This window comes from Eurosta solidaginis, chromosome 3, assembly GCF_040869045.1.
Source record: "Eurosta solidaginis isolate ZX-2024a chromosome 3, ASM4086904v1, whole genome shotgun sequence".
NCBI lineage: Eukaryota > Metazoa > Arthropoda > Insecta > Diptera > Tephritidae > Eurosta > Eurosta solidaginis.
Window position 1 is genome coordinate 248,705,807 of NC_090321.1, and position 19,881 is coordinate 248,725,687.

At 33.5% G+C, this 19,881-nt stretch overlaps 2 protein-coding genes across 5 annotated transcripts in view; both read left to right on the forward strand.

Annotated features, from left to right (window-relative positions):
• Gyg (Glycogenin) overlaps nucleotides 1-15,139 on the forward strand; it is an 80,486-nt gene extending 65,347 nt beyond the window's left edge. For 2 of the 4 annotated variants that reach the window (XM_067775853.1, XM_067775854.1), the window contains exons 5-7: nucleotides 217-990; nucleotides 6,763-6,976; nucleotides 12,746-15,139. In XM_067775853.1, the coding sequence (XP_067631954.1) occupies nucleotides 217-990; nucleotides 6,763-6,976; nucleotides 12,746-13,227 (1,470 nt within the window). In that variant the 3' untranslated portion in view covers nucleotides 13,228-15,139. The remainder of the gene's footprint in view (nucleotides 1-216; nucleotides 991-6,762; nucleotides 6,977-12,745) is intronic. The other 2 variants (XM_067775855.1, XM_067775856.1) reach the window with 1 other exon arrangement.
• The window catches only part of LOC137245348 (transcriptional regulator ATRX homolog), an 84,813-nt gene extending 65,348 nt beyond the window's left edge, over nucleotides 1-19,465 (forward strand). Inside the window, exons 2-3 of the mRNA XM_067775857.1 lie at nucleotides 15,271-16,512; nucleotides 19,260-19,465. Of these exons, the coding sequence (XP_067631958.1) occupies nucleotides 15,271-16,512; nucleotides 19,260-19,333 (1,316 nt within the window). The 3' untranslated portion in view covers nucleotides 19,334-19,465. The remainder of the gene's footprint in view (nucleotides 1-15,270; nucleotides 16,513-19,259) is intronic.
• The last annotated feature ends 416 nt before the right edge of the window (nucleotides 19,466-19,881 follow it).

The window sequence follows — 19,881 nt, forward strand, 5'->3', positions numbered from 1 at the left end:
TATATGTGAAACCCAAACAAATCGTGTTCCAAACGCTTTTATGCTTTTTAATTCCTATGCAAATGCATATTGCAATGCAATTAAAAAATTTTAAAAACTATGTGTTTTAAACACTTCTAATGGGAAAAACAACGAAATAAACCATAACGAAAAATTTGAACGGATTAACTCGAAATTTGCTAAATTGAACACAAAATCATTATTAAAATCGCGCAGTATGGCGTCATCTCTCACTATTACTATCATTATCAACAACAACAACCAGCAAAACAACCACAATATGAGCACTACCATCATCATTATGAACATGAACATTATCATGAAAATCAGCAACATCATAATGAAGAATATTATCATCATCACGAAAACCAACAAGAAAAACCAGCAGTGCCACAATTTTACGAATTTGAGAATATCAAAGAATTTCATGATCCCTGGGAAGATTACTATGAGAATTTAGGCAATGTTAAAGAAGATAATACACAACATACAATACAAACAGAAAAATATGAAGAACAAGCTGTGTGTCAATCAGAACCAACGCCAGAGTGGCATGAACACGAAGAAGTAGTACAAAAAGAGGCTATTTTTAATGCGTGGATTGAAGAAACAAACAAATATTACGATCACTGCCAATATCAAGAAGAAGAAAAAGAAGAGCCAATAGAACAATGTGACCATGGGTGTTATGAAAACCATCAATCTTACGAAACAGACTCAGTCCATGAACAAAGTACAAATATTTCAATTAGCAATGATATACAAAGTAATCAGAACTTTGAAGCGTCATCAACAAGTCAAACAAAAAATTATGAAATTGATGTTCATAATGTTTATACAGCCACGAAAGAAGAACAAGACTTTTTTTCTATACAAAGAGACGATGTAACTGCAGATATTATAAGCAGCAGTTGTAGTATAGATAAGCAAATAAACCATAATGAAGAAGTAAACGAAAGTGAGAGTGAGAGCAAAGATAATCAATATGAGGTAAAGTGATGTTCTACGAGCTTATAAAAATATTTGGTTGTAGCGTTTAGATGGTGATACGTGGGGAATTTGTAAAAGTTTAGGGAAGTAGCCAATTGTGTGCGTTCATTGAATATTTTGTCATTTGTGTGAAAGTTTGTTTATGATATGGGCGTCTTATCATTTCATAGTTCGTCACATAACAACATTTTCACGTGCTGTAAAAACATCAGTGTGATGATGATGATTCATGTATGTATATTGAAAAATCATGTCATACCCATGTATGTATGGCGCTTATAAAATCAAAAATGATGTCAGTAGAAAAGTTATATATCATATCTTTACTCTTTAATGTCAGTGAATATATCATTCATTACTCATTGACAAGTTACGTCATTATTCTTACTAATAGTTTTATAAGTAGTCATTTTAGTAGTTTTTAGTTAGAAAATATAAAATATAATTTTATTCGAACGTAGTTTTTACTCATTATAATGCTTTCATAAGTATCACTAAATTAATATTGGGCCATTTACTGCATCTTCGGTTAATGCTAACTGGTAGTTTGTATGGCAGGTGATCGAAGGATTTATGTCAAACTACCAGTTAGCGTTAACCGGTGATGATGAAAGTATCGCTCAGTTTATTATCACGTTTATTGCGTTCTTTATTATAAATGTACATCGTAAGCTCATCATTTTACCTCATTTGATTTATTTTTCTTACACATTTCATCCAACCTTTAAAGTGCCTTTCTCTTACTTCAATTATGATCGGTAAAAATTTTGCTTGAGGTATAAGTTTATAGTGCTACGGTTAGCTTAGGCACATCTTAAGATCTTAAATCCTCATTATGTTCGGGGAACAAGACGCCTAACGAAGGACACCTGCAATGGCGACATCGTCTGACAATGGAACTCTTAAACTTACGTTTTCGTTTATCGTCCAGCTTTACGTTATTCGCTAAATGTACGACAACAATTGTCAATTGTCGTTTTCGTCCTTTGTTTCTGACAGTTTGTTTTCGCTTTCACAGCAGCTGTTCGTGATAGAGAATGCCGAGATATTGTAAGAATCGGCTGTTATCTTTTTGATTATCGCTTTGGCTGTCGTATTGCTAATCTTGCTACAAACAGACGAAGGACGATCGTTTTGGACACGATAATATCAAGGGTAATAAGGCTGTTAATCAACATTGATTTATCATATTAAATATTGTTCTTCCGCATTCTCAACTTTATGGGCTTGAACAAACCTGAAAAAGATAAAATCTTCGTTCAATACCATTACACTAGGAAATTTTGGTGACACTCAAGCTACTAAAACTTTTTGTTTTCACATGGCATTTTAACGATACAACAGGATTTAAATTTAGTTCTATATATTTTATATGTTCATCAATTATTTAGTCAATCATTGTACCTTAGCGAAAACTTTCTTGACGTATGTATGTTTCCAGAAAACATTCTAGGCCTATGTGCTCTCTGTTGAATGATATAATAGCAGCGTTCCATTGAGTTATCGAGCTTTGGCTCACGATCAGATCTCACTGGAACGATCTGGATTAACTTTATGAGAGCTGGCAGTACTAATATAAAACATGTTGAAAATAAGAAGAAGAAACCTACACAAAAATTGAAGATACTGATAGAATTATTAACATTTAAATAGTTTCGCACGTAAACAAACTATTTTTTTCCTTACATTTTCTTCAAGTTGTTTACTCCTTCCGTGTTGTTTTTAAATATGGCTAAATCTTTTATGTATACACATATGTACACATATTTAGTTCAGTGCTACCATGTCTCAACTATATGGTTGGCTCATCTTATCAGCTGATTTAATTTTTTTCATTTCACTGGAGTAGGGATTGTCAGAAGGAGATGGCAAACTCAAAACGAAACCAACACATTGACAACATTTTCTTACTACACGCAAAAGCTGCTAAGTTTTATATTTTCATTCCATTCCATTCGTCTAACACCAATACGCTGATTTTGACAATCTGAACAAAGTTAGGTGGTTGCTGTAGAGAGCCAACCATATAGTTGAGCCATGAGTGCTACCAACTCAAAAGTGGTTAGCTGTCAAAAAATATACTGCAGAAAACGAAACGAACAGAATTGCTATACGGATCAGAAATTGAACCAGATAAATATCAGGATCACAACGTTGTTGTTGCATTTGCATGTTAAATTTTTATCCGTATATGGTTCACGCGTCATTGGAACGTAACTTATATCTTCCGGTGATCGAGTTCAACAACTTGTCTCAACCTTTATTCAGGCAATGTACTACTACATGGTTGGGTTAAGTTGAATTGGCCGGTCAATAAAGACCTCACGCAAACTGATTGTGTTCATAGTGTTACCAGACGACCACACATTACTTTTATAAGACCTAGCTTAATATTTGACTCGAGATCTGGCTACTCTGCCGATGCTGGTAGTTGGAGCCTTAACCTGGTGAGTGAAGGATATGAACCGTTTCTTCTTGCAGCCCGCACTTCCGGCATCAGCTATTACTACGTGGACAAAGCTATTATCATTGTTACAAAAGAGTATTCTTCTATAACTAAATATGGACCTAGGTCATTATCATTTACATTCTATCGCAATAATTGCCATACATTTTGGAAAACCATAATTTCTTCGCATAAATAATAAACTATTAAAATATAAAAAATGGTGTCCACAAACTTTATAAAATTTACTTTTCTCAAAACTTATGTACTTATGCATGCACAAATATTTTATTTACAAAATTTTTGGCTTCTTGTTTATTTGTTACGTAATTTTGTTACTAACATCTCGTTTGGTTGTTTTGTGCCCTTCTAATATTTTGAATATATATGTGTATGTATATATGCATGTTGATTTTTATGTGTAAGATTTTTTACAGTAAATACTTTGATTAAAATAACTGTTAAGAAAATCGTTAAAATAGAATAATTTAAAATTTTCACTCACTGTTCTAATGTGCAGTGACTTTTAAGTAAACTTAATGGCATTTTTTACGAAATAATGGTGATTTGCTAGCTTTCATCGAACCCCTTACCTATTTCCAGTAGTTTAAGTTCATCTTTATCAAAAAATTTGATCTTAATTTATTGAGTAGTTTCGAAGAACGCGTTACGATTAATTGTACAGCGGTTTAATTGGGGAGCACCCCTAAAACAGCCATAGGACTCGAAATTTCGGTGAAGCATATGAACTAGAACTAGCGAACTGATAGAAGTGTATTTGATGAACAGGCTATCGAACCAAATAGTTTTTCGCTTACTCTAAAATTCGCAAAAACACATAAAATCAAAATATTAATTCAAAATATACGTCCAGGCATTATACCTTGTAGTCTCACCTGCGCCTAAAAATACACAACAACATAAGAGACACAGCCTGGAACATTTAGACCTAGAAATGAACCTTTATGTTTTTTTAGGCATATGATATGTTGAGTCTGGATGCGTAGTCAGGATTTTAAATTGGTTCTGGTTTTCGAGATATTTGTACTTGAAAGTGCTAAAAGACGGGTTTCTATGATATTCACTACGCCTTTTACCAATGAACATTTTTTCTTACAACAAAATAATATATCAAATTTAAAAGAATTTTTTTTTCTTAAAAATGCAATTTTATTTTTGGAACGTAATTTTTGGGATTTGTGATATTGTTCATACAAATTTTTTTTCTCGACGGGTGAGTTTAGCAAACCATGTATCTTCGACATATCATTTAGTAAATTATTAACGCAAAGCAGTTCAGTTTAAAGGAGTTATATCGATTACTCAATCTGCTAAACAACTCCAAACCAATATATAAGGAAATCAGCCTGAAAGTGTGCTACACATATTGCCTGCGACCAACAAATAAATATCGAAAAACCCCAAACGGCCTTGTGATGGAAATTACTCTGCTCTCTAGCGGCGTATGTAGACGAAAAACGTTATTTCCGTCAAATTATCGTATGAATATTTCGAAAACAAGAACAAAAATATCTGCTCAGTTTTTGGTCTGGCTAGGTGGGGTTGAACTGGCCGGTCAATAAAGACCTCACATAAATTGAATGTGTTACCCGAATTTGTTTGACGACGAAACGAAAGAACCCCAATAACTCCGTTTTCTTTGCAAATACTAGACATTTTCTATGACCTAACTTAATTGCTGCCTCGAGATCTGGCAACTCTGCCGCCTCTAATAGCTGTAACCTTGACCTGACGAGCGCAGAACATAGAACGTGCAGCTCGCACTTCCTACATCTGCTGTTACTGACGGAGCCTAACTTATAAGCATGTTATGCCAGAAGGAATTATCCAGTTAGTATGCCCATCGTGAGCCCTAAGTCTTCTCTCTGCAGAGATATTAGCCACTTTGTGAGTCTAATGTCGTAGGATTTGCACATGATTTATGATATTTCGCAACCCCGCGCTTCTGTCGACGGCTTTCTGATTGATGGATCATATGCAACTCTTGCCTTTTTTTGATTTCTCCCAAACGGATTGGGTCATCTACCGTCGATTCAGCGAGTGCTGCACCCTCATTTGTCAACTCATCGGGCTTTTCGTTACCTTCTATCCATTCATGACCGGGAACCCAGTATAAATGTATGGTCCGGCCTTAGCTGAGCTTTTCCAAAACTTCTTTGCATTCCAGAACATTTCTTGATGAATTACTGTATGAGGTTATTGCCTATATTGCCGCCTGACCATCAAAATATATATTGAGGCGACTACAGCCTAAGCACGCTTCCTCCAGAATTTCTACTGCTTTCTTCACGTCTATAATTTTCGCCTGAAAGACGTCTGTACTTTTTTAAAACATTGTCGGCTTGTGTTATCAGCAGAAATTTATGAGCCATAGGAAATTCAATCAGGTGACAAATAGAAAAAAAATTATTTGTCGCGATTTACCTTTACCTCCGAAGAGATTTAGACCAAACTTCTCTTCCAATTTTTCCGATTTGCGTCGTACTCCTTTTTAATTTTGTCTACAAATTGGCGCTAGGGGATTCCGAACGGCGTCTGTAAGGCAAATGAATCTTCACTGAGAAGCTTTTCATACCAGAAATATTCTCAGAGTGTTTGCCAAATCCTTCGAGTAAAAAACTTTTTCTGAAAGAACTTGTTTCTAAATTTTTATTGTTACTTTCCTGGGATTTGAAGCCAAGACAAAGTAGTATGCTCACCTGTTGCCGAACACCGATCAACCCATCGTAAAAGGAACCTTCGATATCGTACGCTGCCAATCATTCCGGCTTTCACATATCGATGGTGAGGAATGCGGCAAGTGGTCCCTCAACGAGTCCGCGGCATCTAAGCCTATATTCATAGTAAGACCACAATAGGTTATAAACGAGTTACTGCATTTATTATGCACAAAACCATGAAAAATTATTAAAAGTACATCAGGCGTATTTAGTATCATGCCCTGGCTTAATGAGGCCCTTTAAGCATTTGTCTAAGCAGTTGAGCTTTAGAAAAAAATTCTCAATTTTTAGCTACCCTAATGTACATTGTAATTATATTACTTTAATCGAAAATATTTACTTAAGAAATCATACAAAACTGTAAATACTAATGCAAGAAAAAAAAAAATTGGGAATCTTGTTTTTTATTTTAAGGCGACTCGCTCAAAGTCGCCATTACCTCGTAAGCACGGAAACCTCAGAAACAAAATAATTTTTCCATGCACAGCTTACGAGCGTTCTGAGCTTTTTTGAGTAACCCTTTGTTTATTTACATTGAAGAAAAATACTTGATAAAACATTTTTCTCTACTCCTAACTCTTCTAGGCTGGTCTGGCTGGCGCTTTGTCACAGTTACGTCTTGGCGAGCAACGCACACCCGAACAGGAGGCTTACGAACAGCATATGCGTCGTCAATGCTGGGAAGCAGGACAAATCGATTATACGGGCAAAGATTCCTTTGATAATATTTGGAAGAAAATAACAGAAACATTGGAATCAAAGCCAAGCGCATCAGCGCCAAAAGAGGAGGAAAAGTCTGGTACTTCAGAAGTTTGAAAATTAAAAAAAAAAAGTTTTTTAAAAGATTAAGAGGAAACAATTTTAAGCACTTGATATAAAACAGACGTTCTTCACTAACAACATACATATGCATACATATATATATATATATATATATATAAATTAATAAATTTGTAACAAAAAGAAAAAAAATACTCATCTTACATAGCAACATGAACAAGTTACCAGTTGGACATTAACACAACTGACAGCAAGCTAATGCTTGGTCTTCACTAGGTAAAATTTGACCACAAACTTGGCAATATAAATGAAAAGGGCCTGCCGCATAACGTCAAATGCCTTTTACCGTACCTTTTCACTAGAAAGTGACAGTTAAATTTACTAATAAGTAAAAAAAGCTATTGCCCAACGGTATGGAAAATTTGAAATTCAAATTTCGTTTGTTAACATGTTGCAGTTAATTATAAAACGGGTTGTATGCGCACTGCCGTATCGACTACGAGTCAGTAATGTGACATAACTTGGCCAAATGAAAATGAAAACAGCCTGTCTTATAACTTCAAATGCGTTTGTCGTTCGTTTTGACTACAAAGTGATAATTAAATTGATCAATAAGTGAAAACAACAAGTGACATTCAAATTTCATTTGGTAATGTGTTGGCAATTTATTTTCATTTTCCAACAGGTGTTCCATCCATAAACAATACTAAAGCGTGTGAAACAACGGGAAATAATAAAATCGATTGTGAAATAAATGAACACAAAGCTTTAGCATGGTTTTTATAAATGTACTGCTTTATCGACTTTGAGTCAGTATTGTGACATAGTGGAAACGCTTTCGACCCCAACTGACCCGAGGGTCACTTATAGACAGTTTTTGATGTCAGTCACTTTTACCTAATGAAAATCAAGACCTATATGTGCTACTTTTCCAACTGGGATGTTTCGCGCTACATACACTCACAAACACATGCACATAAAAACGAAAATACACACAAGCATATCAATTATATTGAAAGTTTAAGTACCTACCTATAAAAATATGAAAAATTCTCAAGCACAAAATATTAAAAATATTGAAAGATACACTGAAAACAAAACTGCAAAATTACAAAAATCAAGTGCCGTTATAAATATTTTTTTTTTAAATTTTTTAATATGTACTATAAATATAAAAAAATTTAGAATATTCATTATTGCACCATCATCATTGCAATTGTTAAATATTTGCACAATGCATTAACAAATTATGTTTGTAAAACCTTTTTAAGCTTCTAATTTGATATTTGTTACATTTTCTAAAATTATGTTTAATCATCAATATTTTGTGTATTGTTGCCCCCAAAAATTATAATTTTATTAAATTTAGTCTCTTTTTGTAAGCCTCTTTTGTATTTAATAAATTTTGTAAATTGTTGTTCTAAATATTTGTTTCGAATTTGATGGCCCATGTGTGTGTGTGTGTGTATTTCTTTGTTTGTATATAAGAGATGTCAAATTGTCGTTAGGATCATCGTAGATAATTAACTTTAAGTCGATGCGTAGGACTTTAAAACAACTTGTTGAAGACTGGATATAAGATATTTTAATATGTAGTTAAATCCAAAGAATTTTCAAACATAGGTATGGATATTCTAAAAATATTGAAGTAAACACGTCGATAACTCTATCTATAATTTGATATCTCTACTATATATTAAGTTCCTCATCTAATTTGTGTTACGAATAATTAATTAATTGTCTCTTGCAGCAAATATTCAAAAACATATCTAAAAAAAAAACTATTCAAGCTTTGTTATATAATTTTTGAATGAAATATATTTGTAAAAGAAATTTAATTTTTGTTGTTTTTATATCACGTTTATGTGTTTGGTTTTTTTTTTTTTTGTAGACTGGGCTTAGAAAACTCCAACAAACCGTCACTATATTTAAAGCTGATGTTGAGACGAGCTCGTAGCACATATTCTTTATCCTTCAAAAGCTAAAAATCTTTTTTTTAGTACCTTGGTTATTGGCATCCAATTTTTGTAATTGATTTGTCGTTATTTGACCCAAAAAAGCAGGAACCAATTTTAATAGTTTTTTTTTAGTCGAAAAAGTGCGACTAAAAATTATGCTAGGCGAAAGTTTATGGAATACAGTGGATACCCATAGCATTCTCATGACGACTCAATTTGTTTCGTAAAAATTGGCAGACAAATGTTAAATCCGAATTTTTATTTTTTAAGTCTGAAACAAATAAAAGTTCTGCTGTATAACTGTGGAACAGCTCCTCCAAATGAAACTAATTTTTTACCATTAGGTTCCTCTAAATGTCTAGATTTGAAACCTATATGCTCATTAGAAAGTCTTTCTTTGTAATACCAGAAATTAGTCATAGAAACACCAAAACCAACTCTCATAGGACTATACTTATTTTTTTCATAGTAAACTTTGCCTGTTTCTTCGCCAAATACTTTCACCCAAATTGATTTGTTTCTACTTTTTGTATATATGTACATATTTTAGGGCATAAAATACATATTTACATGCCAATAATTAGTTGGATCACACGGTTAAAAAATTGAATCTAAATTTTAAACCGTTTATTTGCGTAAGCACTTTGTTTAAGTGACTTAAAGTATGAACATTTTTCGTTCGTTTGTTTCGTTAGCTATTGAGTGTGCTTGTAATTCTCAACTGGTTAGTGAAATGTTCTAAAGACATAGTTTAAATTTTGTATACCAAATCGGGGTTTTTCAAAGCAAAACAAGGTGGCTCAACCCGCAGCCAATACCTTGGATCTTCCAGTGCCCGCCCCCAATGAATACATACAAGGTGTAACAGGCGCATAGCGACCTCTCTCTAAATAAAATAATATACAGCCCATTTAAAAAACAAATAATATAATAACAAAAGACTATTCGCCCGTCGAATCACCAAAGCTTAGACACACTTTTTGAAATTTTTTCGAATTAAATTCGAAATCTCTCATTTCATGTTTTTAAATTTTATTCGGCTTTCATTTCAAACTTATTTGAACAATAAGACCAAAATCTCAAAATTGTTTTAAAACAAAACCAAAAAAAAAAATCTAAAATTTTAAGTCTAGACCCTTCTGGGTTTAAAACAAAACTATAAAGTGTCAAAAATCTATAAATATAAATTTGTATACACTTCTGGGTTTAAGGCAAAAGCTATAAGTTTAAACTTGTGGCTGAAAATTTAATATAAAAAATTTCATTTATTGAAGCTGCTGCAAGTCATAGACTTTTTTTGTAAACATTATGATATATGTATGTCTGTATATTAGACTGGGTCGATTTATTAACCGACATCGCCCCATCGAGTTTTCGATAGGATTTGGGTTCAGGAAAAAAAGTTCCACTACGCATACCCAAAAAATAATTTTCGGGCCTGCGAAATTTCATTTTTTTTTTTTTTTTTACTTTTTTTCAACTTTGATTTTTAAGGTCTTTTTCATGACCTACTAATGCTTGTTCAGCGACAACTAAACGAAAGAAAATAATAATATGTGTGAAGTGAGCGCGAATAACTATTTCATCAGCTGACAACCACTGATGTACATCCTTCTTTATATTATTATGGGGTATTCTATCCCATTTCGACCAATTTTTAAACCGATCCCTTTAGAATTGGCTGAAAGTTTTTCTTCTTTTTCTAGCTTACGAAAGACGTTTTTCAGAAGTTTTTCAAATTTTTTCATCCAACTCAAAAAAAGTTATGAATTTTTAAAAAAACACCGTTTTTGTTTTCAAAATGCTATAAGTTTTTCAAAAAAAATAAAAAATACGACCGTTTGGGATCGTTTTTTTTTTTAAATTTGTTTTTAAATGTACTTTTCGGAAAAAGTTCAAAAAAAATTTTAAATTTTTTTTTGTAATTTTTCAGTTTTTCGAAATTTTTCGAATTTCGCCCTTTTTTTCTCATAAAAAACTTTAATCAATTCTGCAATCATCCCCACTAATCCCGGAGTGGGCCGAGAATTTTTTTTTATTTAATTCAAAAAAAAAAAAACTTTAAAATTTTTTTGTATTTTTTCCGAAAAGTACATTTAAAAATAATATTAAAAATAAATGATCCCAAACGGTAAATTTTTGAAAAAGTTATAATATTTTGAAAAAAACACCGTTTTCCAGCTCAAAATAAGTTTTAAATATTTTGAAAAAAACGGTGTTTTTTGCAAAATGCTATAACTTTTTCAAAAATTTACCGTTTGGGATCATTTTTTTTTTAAATATGTTTTTAAATGTACTTTTCGAAAAAATACAAAAAAAATTTTAAAGTTTTTTTTTTCAATTAAATAAAAAAAAAAAACAAAAATTCTCGGCCCACTCCGGGATTAGTGGGGATGATTGCAGAACTGATTGAAGTTTTTTATGAGAAAAAAAAGGGCGAAGTTCGAAAAATCTCGAAAAACTGAAAAATTACAAAAAAAACTTTAATCATTTTTTTGAATTTTTTCCGAAAAGTACATTTAAAAACAAACAAATTAAAAAAAAAAAGATCCCAAACGGTCAATTTTTGAAAAAGTTTTAGCATTTTGAAAACAAAAACGGTGTTTTTTTTTTAAATTCATAACTTTTTTTGAGTTGGATGAAAAAATTTGAAAAACATCTGAAAAACGTCTTTCGTAAGCTAGAAAAATAAAAAAAACTTTCAGCCAATTCTAAAGGGGTCGGGTTCAAAATTGGTCGAAATGAGATGGAATGACCCATATACATTGATAGATTAAATCTCCTTAGTGCACAAACATTAGCATATAAGTACATTGGGCTGGGTCCATTTGTATGGACTAAAGTTAACCTATATCGCGCCATCGATTTTTCGATAGGATTTGGTTTCCGGAGAAAAAAAGTTCCACTACGCATACCCAAAAAAATTATTTTGAGCCTATGAAATTTTTTTTGACTTTTTCGACCTTGATTTTTAAGGTTTCTTTCATGTCATATGTATACCCTGTCCGACCCAAAACTGTCCGCTAAAAACATAGTCGATAACAGTTTTTTGAAAAAAAAAAAAAAATTTACAATCAAATAAAAATTTTTTTAGTAGGTCATGAAAACACAGCATAGACTAAAAGCATGAGATGTTTATTGCTCAATCTTTGTCGCTTCCGACACATGACGTGTAGGAGAAAGCCGAAGCTCTCGATGGCACCTCTGTTCTGTAGCAATGCAGCATGACTTGAGAACTAGTTAATATATGTATATATGACGTTTTGTAGTTACTGAAAAGTGATTTATTTTTCGGAATCTCATAAAGAAGTCAACTACATTTAACGGAAAAATCAGCGTTTTTTCTGGGTATGGGCATCAACGGAGTCAAGAGTCAGGTTCAATATGTTAGTGAAAGCTTTTTAGTATTAGTCACACTGATCTGACTCTTGCTGACTCGTGAAAACCAAAATGAACTTAATTATGACTGCGAGTCAACACGTACACAGAAGTCAGGCTTATCGTGTGTTGACCATATAAAAAATGTTTTGAGTCATGTTTTAATTAGACCCCTTCCTGATTTGATGTTACACAATCCTTGTTTTGTAAGTATGAACTTTTTTTAGTTTTTATTATTTTCATCCCTTACGTTATTTATCAAACTCAGAAATCAGAGTAATATTTGTTTGTCCATTTAAAATCAATGTCAAAGATTCATCGATCATTTGTTGCCATCACACATTACATCAAGCAAACATCACAATCATTCTAGCCAAGTCAATGAACAATATACGCAATAAAAACTTCATAAAAAACTAAAAATTAGTTAAGCTTCTCATTCTTATTTTCAGCTTTAAAACATGTTCAAAGATCTATTACAACAAAACGCTCAGTGCCACCAACAGCAGTTGGCATTGAAATAATAGAAACTGAATCGGAACGCTTAGAACGCATTAATCGCTTATTAGAGCAAAGTGCGGCTGATATAGAAGATCAAAAAGTTGTAAAATTGTTGCCACGCCCACTATTTGATATTAATATTAATAATGCTTCTGCGCGTAGCATATCGCCAACTAACAATACTAACAGCACGAACCGTGGCTATAGAAGGACAGCATCGCCAAATCCATTCGAAATACAAGATGCATTAGAAAGACAATTACAACAACAAAGAACTGAACAACCGCTACAACAACAGCCACGCAGGCAAACGCAACCACAAGCGCCACAACGTCAGTCACGACAACAACAACAACCACAAACCTCACAAACTCAGCCACAAACAGCGTCCAACAAACAAATGCCAAGCAAAACAAATCGCAAATCAAAATAACAGCTATGTAATAAGTTTAATGGCATGTTATGGTTTTTTGTTGACCATTTGTATTTTTGAAGAGCTCTCGGATGCACGACTAGCAAAACCAGTACATTTATGAGAAAAAGGGAAGATTTAGACAACAAACAAAAACAGCAAATTTTTTAGTTTTAAAAATAGTTAGAAATATTTTTTATAGTAAGCACACTTTAGCCTTCGAAATTGGGAGAATATATTTCAGGAAAATAAGAAGAAATCCAGACTAACAGGATTTTATATCGAAAATTAACGAATTAAGAAAAATTAGAACCAGTATCGGATGTTTTAAAAAATGATTCACTCGTCTATGGAAATTGATTGTTGTGTTGCAGAATCTTCAACGATAACGAACCTCATGTTTTTAAAGGGAGAAATTCCAAAAAAAAAAAAAAAAAAAAAAAAAAAATGGGATTATCTTACTTCTTGGATCAATATTTTGTTTATTACTTTAGATTTTGAGTCTTTCAATGTGTTTTGCAGGAGGTTATGGTTAGGCCTTCTTAACCTGGTTACATTTTAACTTTATGACGCTGTAAATTTTTACTTTAATACCCCCCACATGAACTGCAGTGGAAGAACACTAACGGATTGATAGTGTATTACGCCGTGGCACTTTGCGTCGCAGTCACTAATAGCTCCGACACATAAGCAGTTTTTCATATACATGAGTTTAACACAAGCTTATGCATTATGAGTAGATTGCACGTATTTTTATGGAGAACGGTAGAATGAGCGACACTGGCGCCATCTGATATTGAAAAATAGCCAACTCTCAAATTTTGTTCCAAGAAAATCATAAGAAGAAGAATTTGATATTTGCTTTGTTGTATAGGGAGAATTTTTACAACAGTGCTTCGCGAAATTTTGTATGTGAATGGGTAAGGCATAATAAACTTCAATTGCCAAGTCTTAAGTTCCTTCATACTTATAAACGCAACATCTTGGTTGATTGTGGCGATGTTATTGGAATGCATAAGCTCGTGTTAAACGCATCTATATGAAAAATGTCATTGTACCGCGCCTTAATATTCACTTTTGCCACTACATAATACCAAAAATTTCACAAAGCCACTTAGACTACCTGCCACTCACTGTGAGTGACTACACTTTAATCTTACGGATTTTGGTGAGACTTCCTGCTCTTATTGTCAGCTAGATTAACTCTTTTCCAATTCTAATTGAAAAAAAGTCAAATATGTATATTTGAGAACTGGGTGAACGTACATATCTGAAAAAAATGATAAATGTATTTCACGAATGCGCCAATATATTAAAACAATGGGTTGTTCTGTTGGAAGAAATGCATATGAATTTGTCGAAAGTATTTTATTAAAGCTTTTGATATGCTCTGAAATACATTTGCTCATTTCTTAAAAATATTTCCCCTTTTCTCGAATACAGTGTCCCATTTCTCAAATACAGTTGCCATTTTCTTAAATACAATTTGCAAAGGTGTGGGCTTATCAATCGAAACAAGAAAACAAACGATTAGTACTCAGCCCCAATTTAAATTTCGTTCGGTATAGCAAGGTGTGGGAACGTGATCCTATAAAAAGAGAATAGATATCCGAGGACTTCATGGCAGATGCATAAATCTCCTCTTGAATTTCAGTTAGGATTTCGATTTGTATTTTCCCTAAAAAAGTTTTCAAGTTGGAAGGGGACTCAAGACCTTTTACCATTTCAGTGTGTTGAGTGAGTCTCTTACTATTTAAAAACACTTTTTTAATACAGCTTTTACTTTGATCCTAGACGCGAGGTAAAATTTGCTTAAACGATTAGGTGCCTTTATAAATATAACTCAGGATTCAAACATAAAAACAATATACTAAAACTTAGCTTGTAAGCTGATTCTAAGCCAACAAATTTACACGAAATACAATAAAAATAATTAACCTCAAAATAAAAAAAATTTATACAAAAACTTGTTTTACTCATACACAAATTTTCTTGCCCTCCTCAATACAAAATCTACCAAAAAAAATCGTACCAAACCACAAAAAAAAACTATATATCAAACAGAACTCCTGACTTCTGCTGACATTGAAGATGGCAAGGTCATTGTGGACCCTGTCACCAAAGAACGCACCGAATATAAGGTTATCGATGGTGGTTATGAGGTAAAAACAATTTCACCACAACCCAATGGCACCGTGAAAACTTCCGTACGCACTTTCTGGGATCCGAAACCTGTTAGCGAAGAAGATGCTCGACGTGAAGCTCAAAATAAGCTTGAAGTACGCAAACGTTTTGGCAAGACAATACGTATTGATAAGAAAACTACCATGTTGACACGTGAAATCGAGGGTGGCTATGAAGAAGTGTACACTACTACCAATGATGATGGTACACAAAGCTCAAAAACGAAAACTTTCTTTGACTCGGTACCCGAAGATCAATTAGACAAGTTGCAGAAGCTTGCAGCTGATAGGGATACAATCAATAGTGCAAACACCACCAATACGAACAAGAATAAAAAAACATTGGTGAAGAAGTCATCGGTAGATTCAACCGATTCGCAAGAATCACGACGCCTAGTACAACGCACCGATCAATCTAATTTCCAACAACATACCACTGTCGAAGAATCAAGACGCGTTATGGAAAGTTCTGAGGTAACAGAAAATAATAGAACTGTGCGTAAAAATTCTGTACAAGAACAAAATATACGTCATGTAACATCATCAAGCGGTGGTGTTGATTCGAAAGATAAGCTAAAGAAGAAGAAGACTAAATCTAATATACCACCACCACCACCAGATTTTATTGAAAACGAAACAACCACGGTTACCTCGAAGCGTGTACCACATGGCGTTGAGTATACTTACTCGACAAAATTGGAATCGGGTTCAACTATAACCACATCAAAGACCGTTTATGAGGAGGAGGAAACCGAATTGACTGAGGAAGAGATTCAGCAATATAAGAAAACATTGAAAGATGCTGAGAAACATAAAAATGTTACCACAACAAAGAAATTGCGTTCAGAGTCGGGCACTAAGAAGATTGTACCATCGGAGAATCCTGGCGAAGTTACTACCGTTGAAACTATTAGAATTGAAGGTGGTACTGAATATCATTATACCACTGTAACTGCTGAGGGTATTGTTAAGAAGGCCGTTAAGACTGTCTACGATCCGGTACAAGGTGTGGAAGAGAATGAAGAAGAAATCGTGGAAGAATATGAGGAGGAAATTATTGAACCAGGCGAAAAGAACGTGCGCACTATTGAGAGTGTAAAGAAGTTGCCACAGAAATTTGAGGGTAAGTTTATGAAATTAAGAGGTAGGCGTAACATTCTTATAACTAGTACTTTGGGGAATTTGGCTATGAATAAAGATGGCAAAATTCATGGAATATTCTGGAGAATTGATAATCTAAGTCGCATATCGATTATTTCACAACCCCCAATCGTGCTTACTGATGTGAAGAAAGCAACAAATCGGTATTGGGACGGAGAAGGCTTATTATCCGAAGCATAGTTATCGGCTTGCGTGTGATACCAGAAAGAGTTTGTTCCAGAGCTCACTGGACTTTCTGCTAAATCTACGGATAGTGTTTATGTAATTGCAGCAACTAGAATGCATCTTGGGACCCTTACCGACTGCCTAACTGAAGAATTCTCCAACTTTCTTTACAAGTTAATCTCAATACGGGCTAAAACCGTTGTTCGGTTGATATGGTCAGGCTTTCTTTGATTTAACCTCGCCTCTAAATCAAGCAGATATCAGATTTAGTAAAGAATAACCAGTTTATCATTTGACTTCGTGTAATTTATACTTGATCATAAGTTATTCATTATTCTGTTTTGATTATGTGAACAAGCCGCATTGTGACGTTGTTGTAACGATCTTGATAGTCCTTTACCATATAGATATTCCGGGAAAAAGCATTAGTAATAACTATAACACCATTGAACTTTCTAATCCACTCCACAATGATAAAACTTTGCAAAGCCTTCGGGGAGTCTCCCTGTTGCTACAAGAAGAAGAAAAGGGCCTCAAAATATAAGACAATTAGAAGAAGAGCGTTCCATATTCAAGTTACGGCAAGACAAAAATAACAATTTTCTTCCTAACAAATACGAGAACCTGTATGGCTAAATGTATTAGCAGTCAATTATATGCTGCTTATTCCAAAAACTTGTGAATAGCTGCTTTCAAAACCTTCCTAGCCATTGACAATTTTTTTTCTTGTATTAATATTACTAATTCATCAGCGTCTGATGCGGGAACACAAAGTACTGCCGAAAAAACTTTTTTATGTGGGGACACCCATCAACAGCAGCCGCCAAAACCTCAAAGTCTATTTCAGCCACGAAAAGCTGTTTTGAAAAAATATATCTGCGTTAGAATATGAAGGCCTAGGAGTTATAAATATGTAAAAAAATTATTATTTAAAAACTTTTCAACTAGAAGAGCAGTCGGTTTGGTCGGATTGAGTACATATAATCCAATCTAATACCACTATCTTCCCCTCCATTGTACACAATGCACTTTCTGACTTCCCATTGTTCCCATATCCTTAATTCGTTTCTATTTTTGTCTTCGTCTTCATATTCACGGCCTGACTTGCATCTACACGGGAGATAGATAACACAAGTAACTTAGTAGTAGACAGACCACAGACCGAGTATGTTCGGAAATGTCAGAAAATACTCACATAAGGATAAATGGATCCACACAATGGAACTATGGCTATACTTACTTGGTGGTTTGACTGCCACTGATGTATTTGTACTATTTCGTTGCCGATTATAGATATGGCATAAACATTAAAGAACTCAATTATTTGCCGCTCTCTCTGTGTAAAGCTCGCTGTGCTTTTTAATGATCTATCCTATTATCTGTATCTTTAATAATAAATTTGATACTTGGCGCGATTTAACCCGAGGAGATTCAGGTCGAGCTTCTTGGCGAACAGGACTCCTTCATTCTCCGAGTTGCTCTCAAATGTACGAATATTAGCGGAATCGAAATATGTCTACGCCACCACAACCTATAAAGTCAATATTAGAAATATCTCGGCCGCAATGCTACCCCTTGATTAAATTTTAGCTAAAGCCTTTTTTGAAGTATTTATTGATAATGATAATGCACGTGTAATGGAAGTCCCATTCTAAAAGCGACGCGGATCCGAAAAAGTAGACGGTTCTAAAAAAGTCCGTGAATCTGAAAAAGCATTCCGTTCTTAAAAATCACCGGATTCTGAGCGAGTACCCACATCCCGGCTGATACCCAGGTAACCGGGTATTTTCAGTTTTTGTATACATATATGGTTGTGATTACCCTGTTTTTTACTTTTCTGAGAACGTTGTAAGTTTCAGTGGCATCCATTAGCTAGAGGAGTGTTGCCAAGGTCGTTTGACTGTTGACGCTAAGGCTCGTCGTTTTGTTGCTAACCAGGCAATACATTTGTTTACCTTGTCCCCCTTCGGAACAGACTTTTAGTTTAACTTAGTTATTTAGCCTGACACCATATTTTTTTGATTAGTTAGCCTTCCATGAAAGGGACGTATAACGCAGATTAGGTTCTACTAACGCTTTCAAAAGAAATGAACGAATGGACCCAATCCCTTGACCATTAACTATTTTTAAACTTAAATGAGAAGTTAGCCATGTCTTATCCTTTTAAGAACTAAGTCACATATCCCTTTCATATATATTGTCGAAAATTATACAAAAAAAAAAAAAAAACAAAAATAGGAAACCTGTTGTTGCATTAACCTCAAAGTTCAAGATGTTCTCATGTGTGACAAGCGTTAATTAAACAGCGAGTTGTTTTTACGATATATTCAAAAGATACTGTGATACTTTTATATAATACTTTTTGGAAAACTTCTGTCAACAAATTTCCGTTGAAGTTCTCCCAACTGGGTATCTTAAATAAGACATAACAAACATTTTCTCAATGGTACTCTAGTCGATCTATTACTGGTCATATAATCCATTATTAGTATAATCTATAAACTTAGTAAGATTCATCTATTATAACATTATTTTCATTTGCAGAATCCGTCACCGTTACCGAAAAAACTGAGAAGACCGAGAAAAAGGTAAAGAAGTCCATGATGATCAGAAATTAAGTAGCTAAGTAGAGCTTTGAGCTGCACGTACGAAATTGAATGTGAGGACCGCCGAAAACTTGCATTATTCTTTACTATTCATTACTACACAGACAGGGTGCATGGAAATATTATTATTATTTTTTTTTTTTATTTAGAAAAAAAAAAAATTAAAAATACAAAAATACACCAACACACAACGCATCAGCAGTACACACATGCTCGGCTTAAAATACAACAACAATAATTATACACTTGTACACAAATACGCATTGCATATACAAATTTTTTAAATTTTTTAATTCACAATTTAAGCAAAATTTTTAAAGTTTTTCAAAGTTGTAGTCCTTTTAGAACCTATTTGGCCTGTAACAAATTTTTCCGCATCATTTTCATATTTCAGAATCCAATTGTACCAATTATTGCTGGTTTTTTACCAATTATCGTAAGCCTTGTTCTTAATTATTTCACAAGTTATATTGTTCCTTAATCAAGTTTGCTGAGAAATTAAAATGTTTTTATAAACAATTACTTGTACTATATTTTTTCTTAATTATTGTACTTTGTAT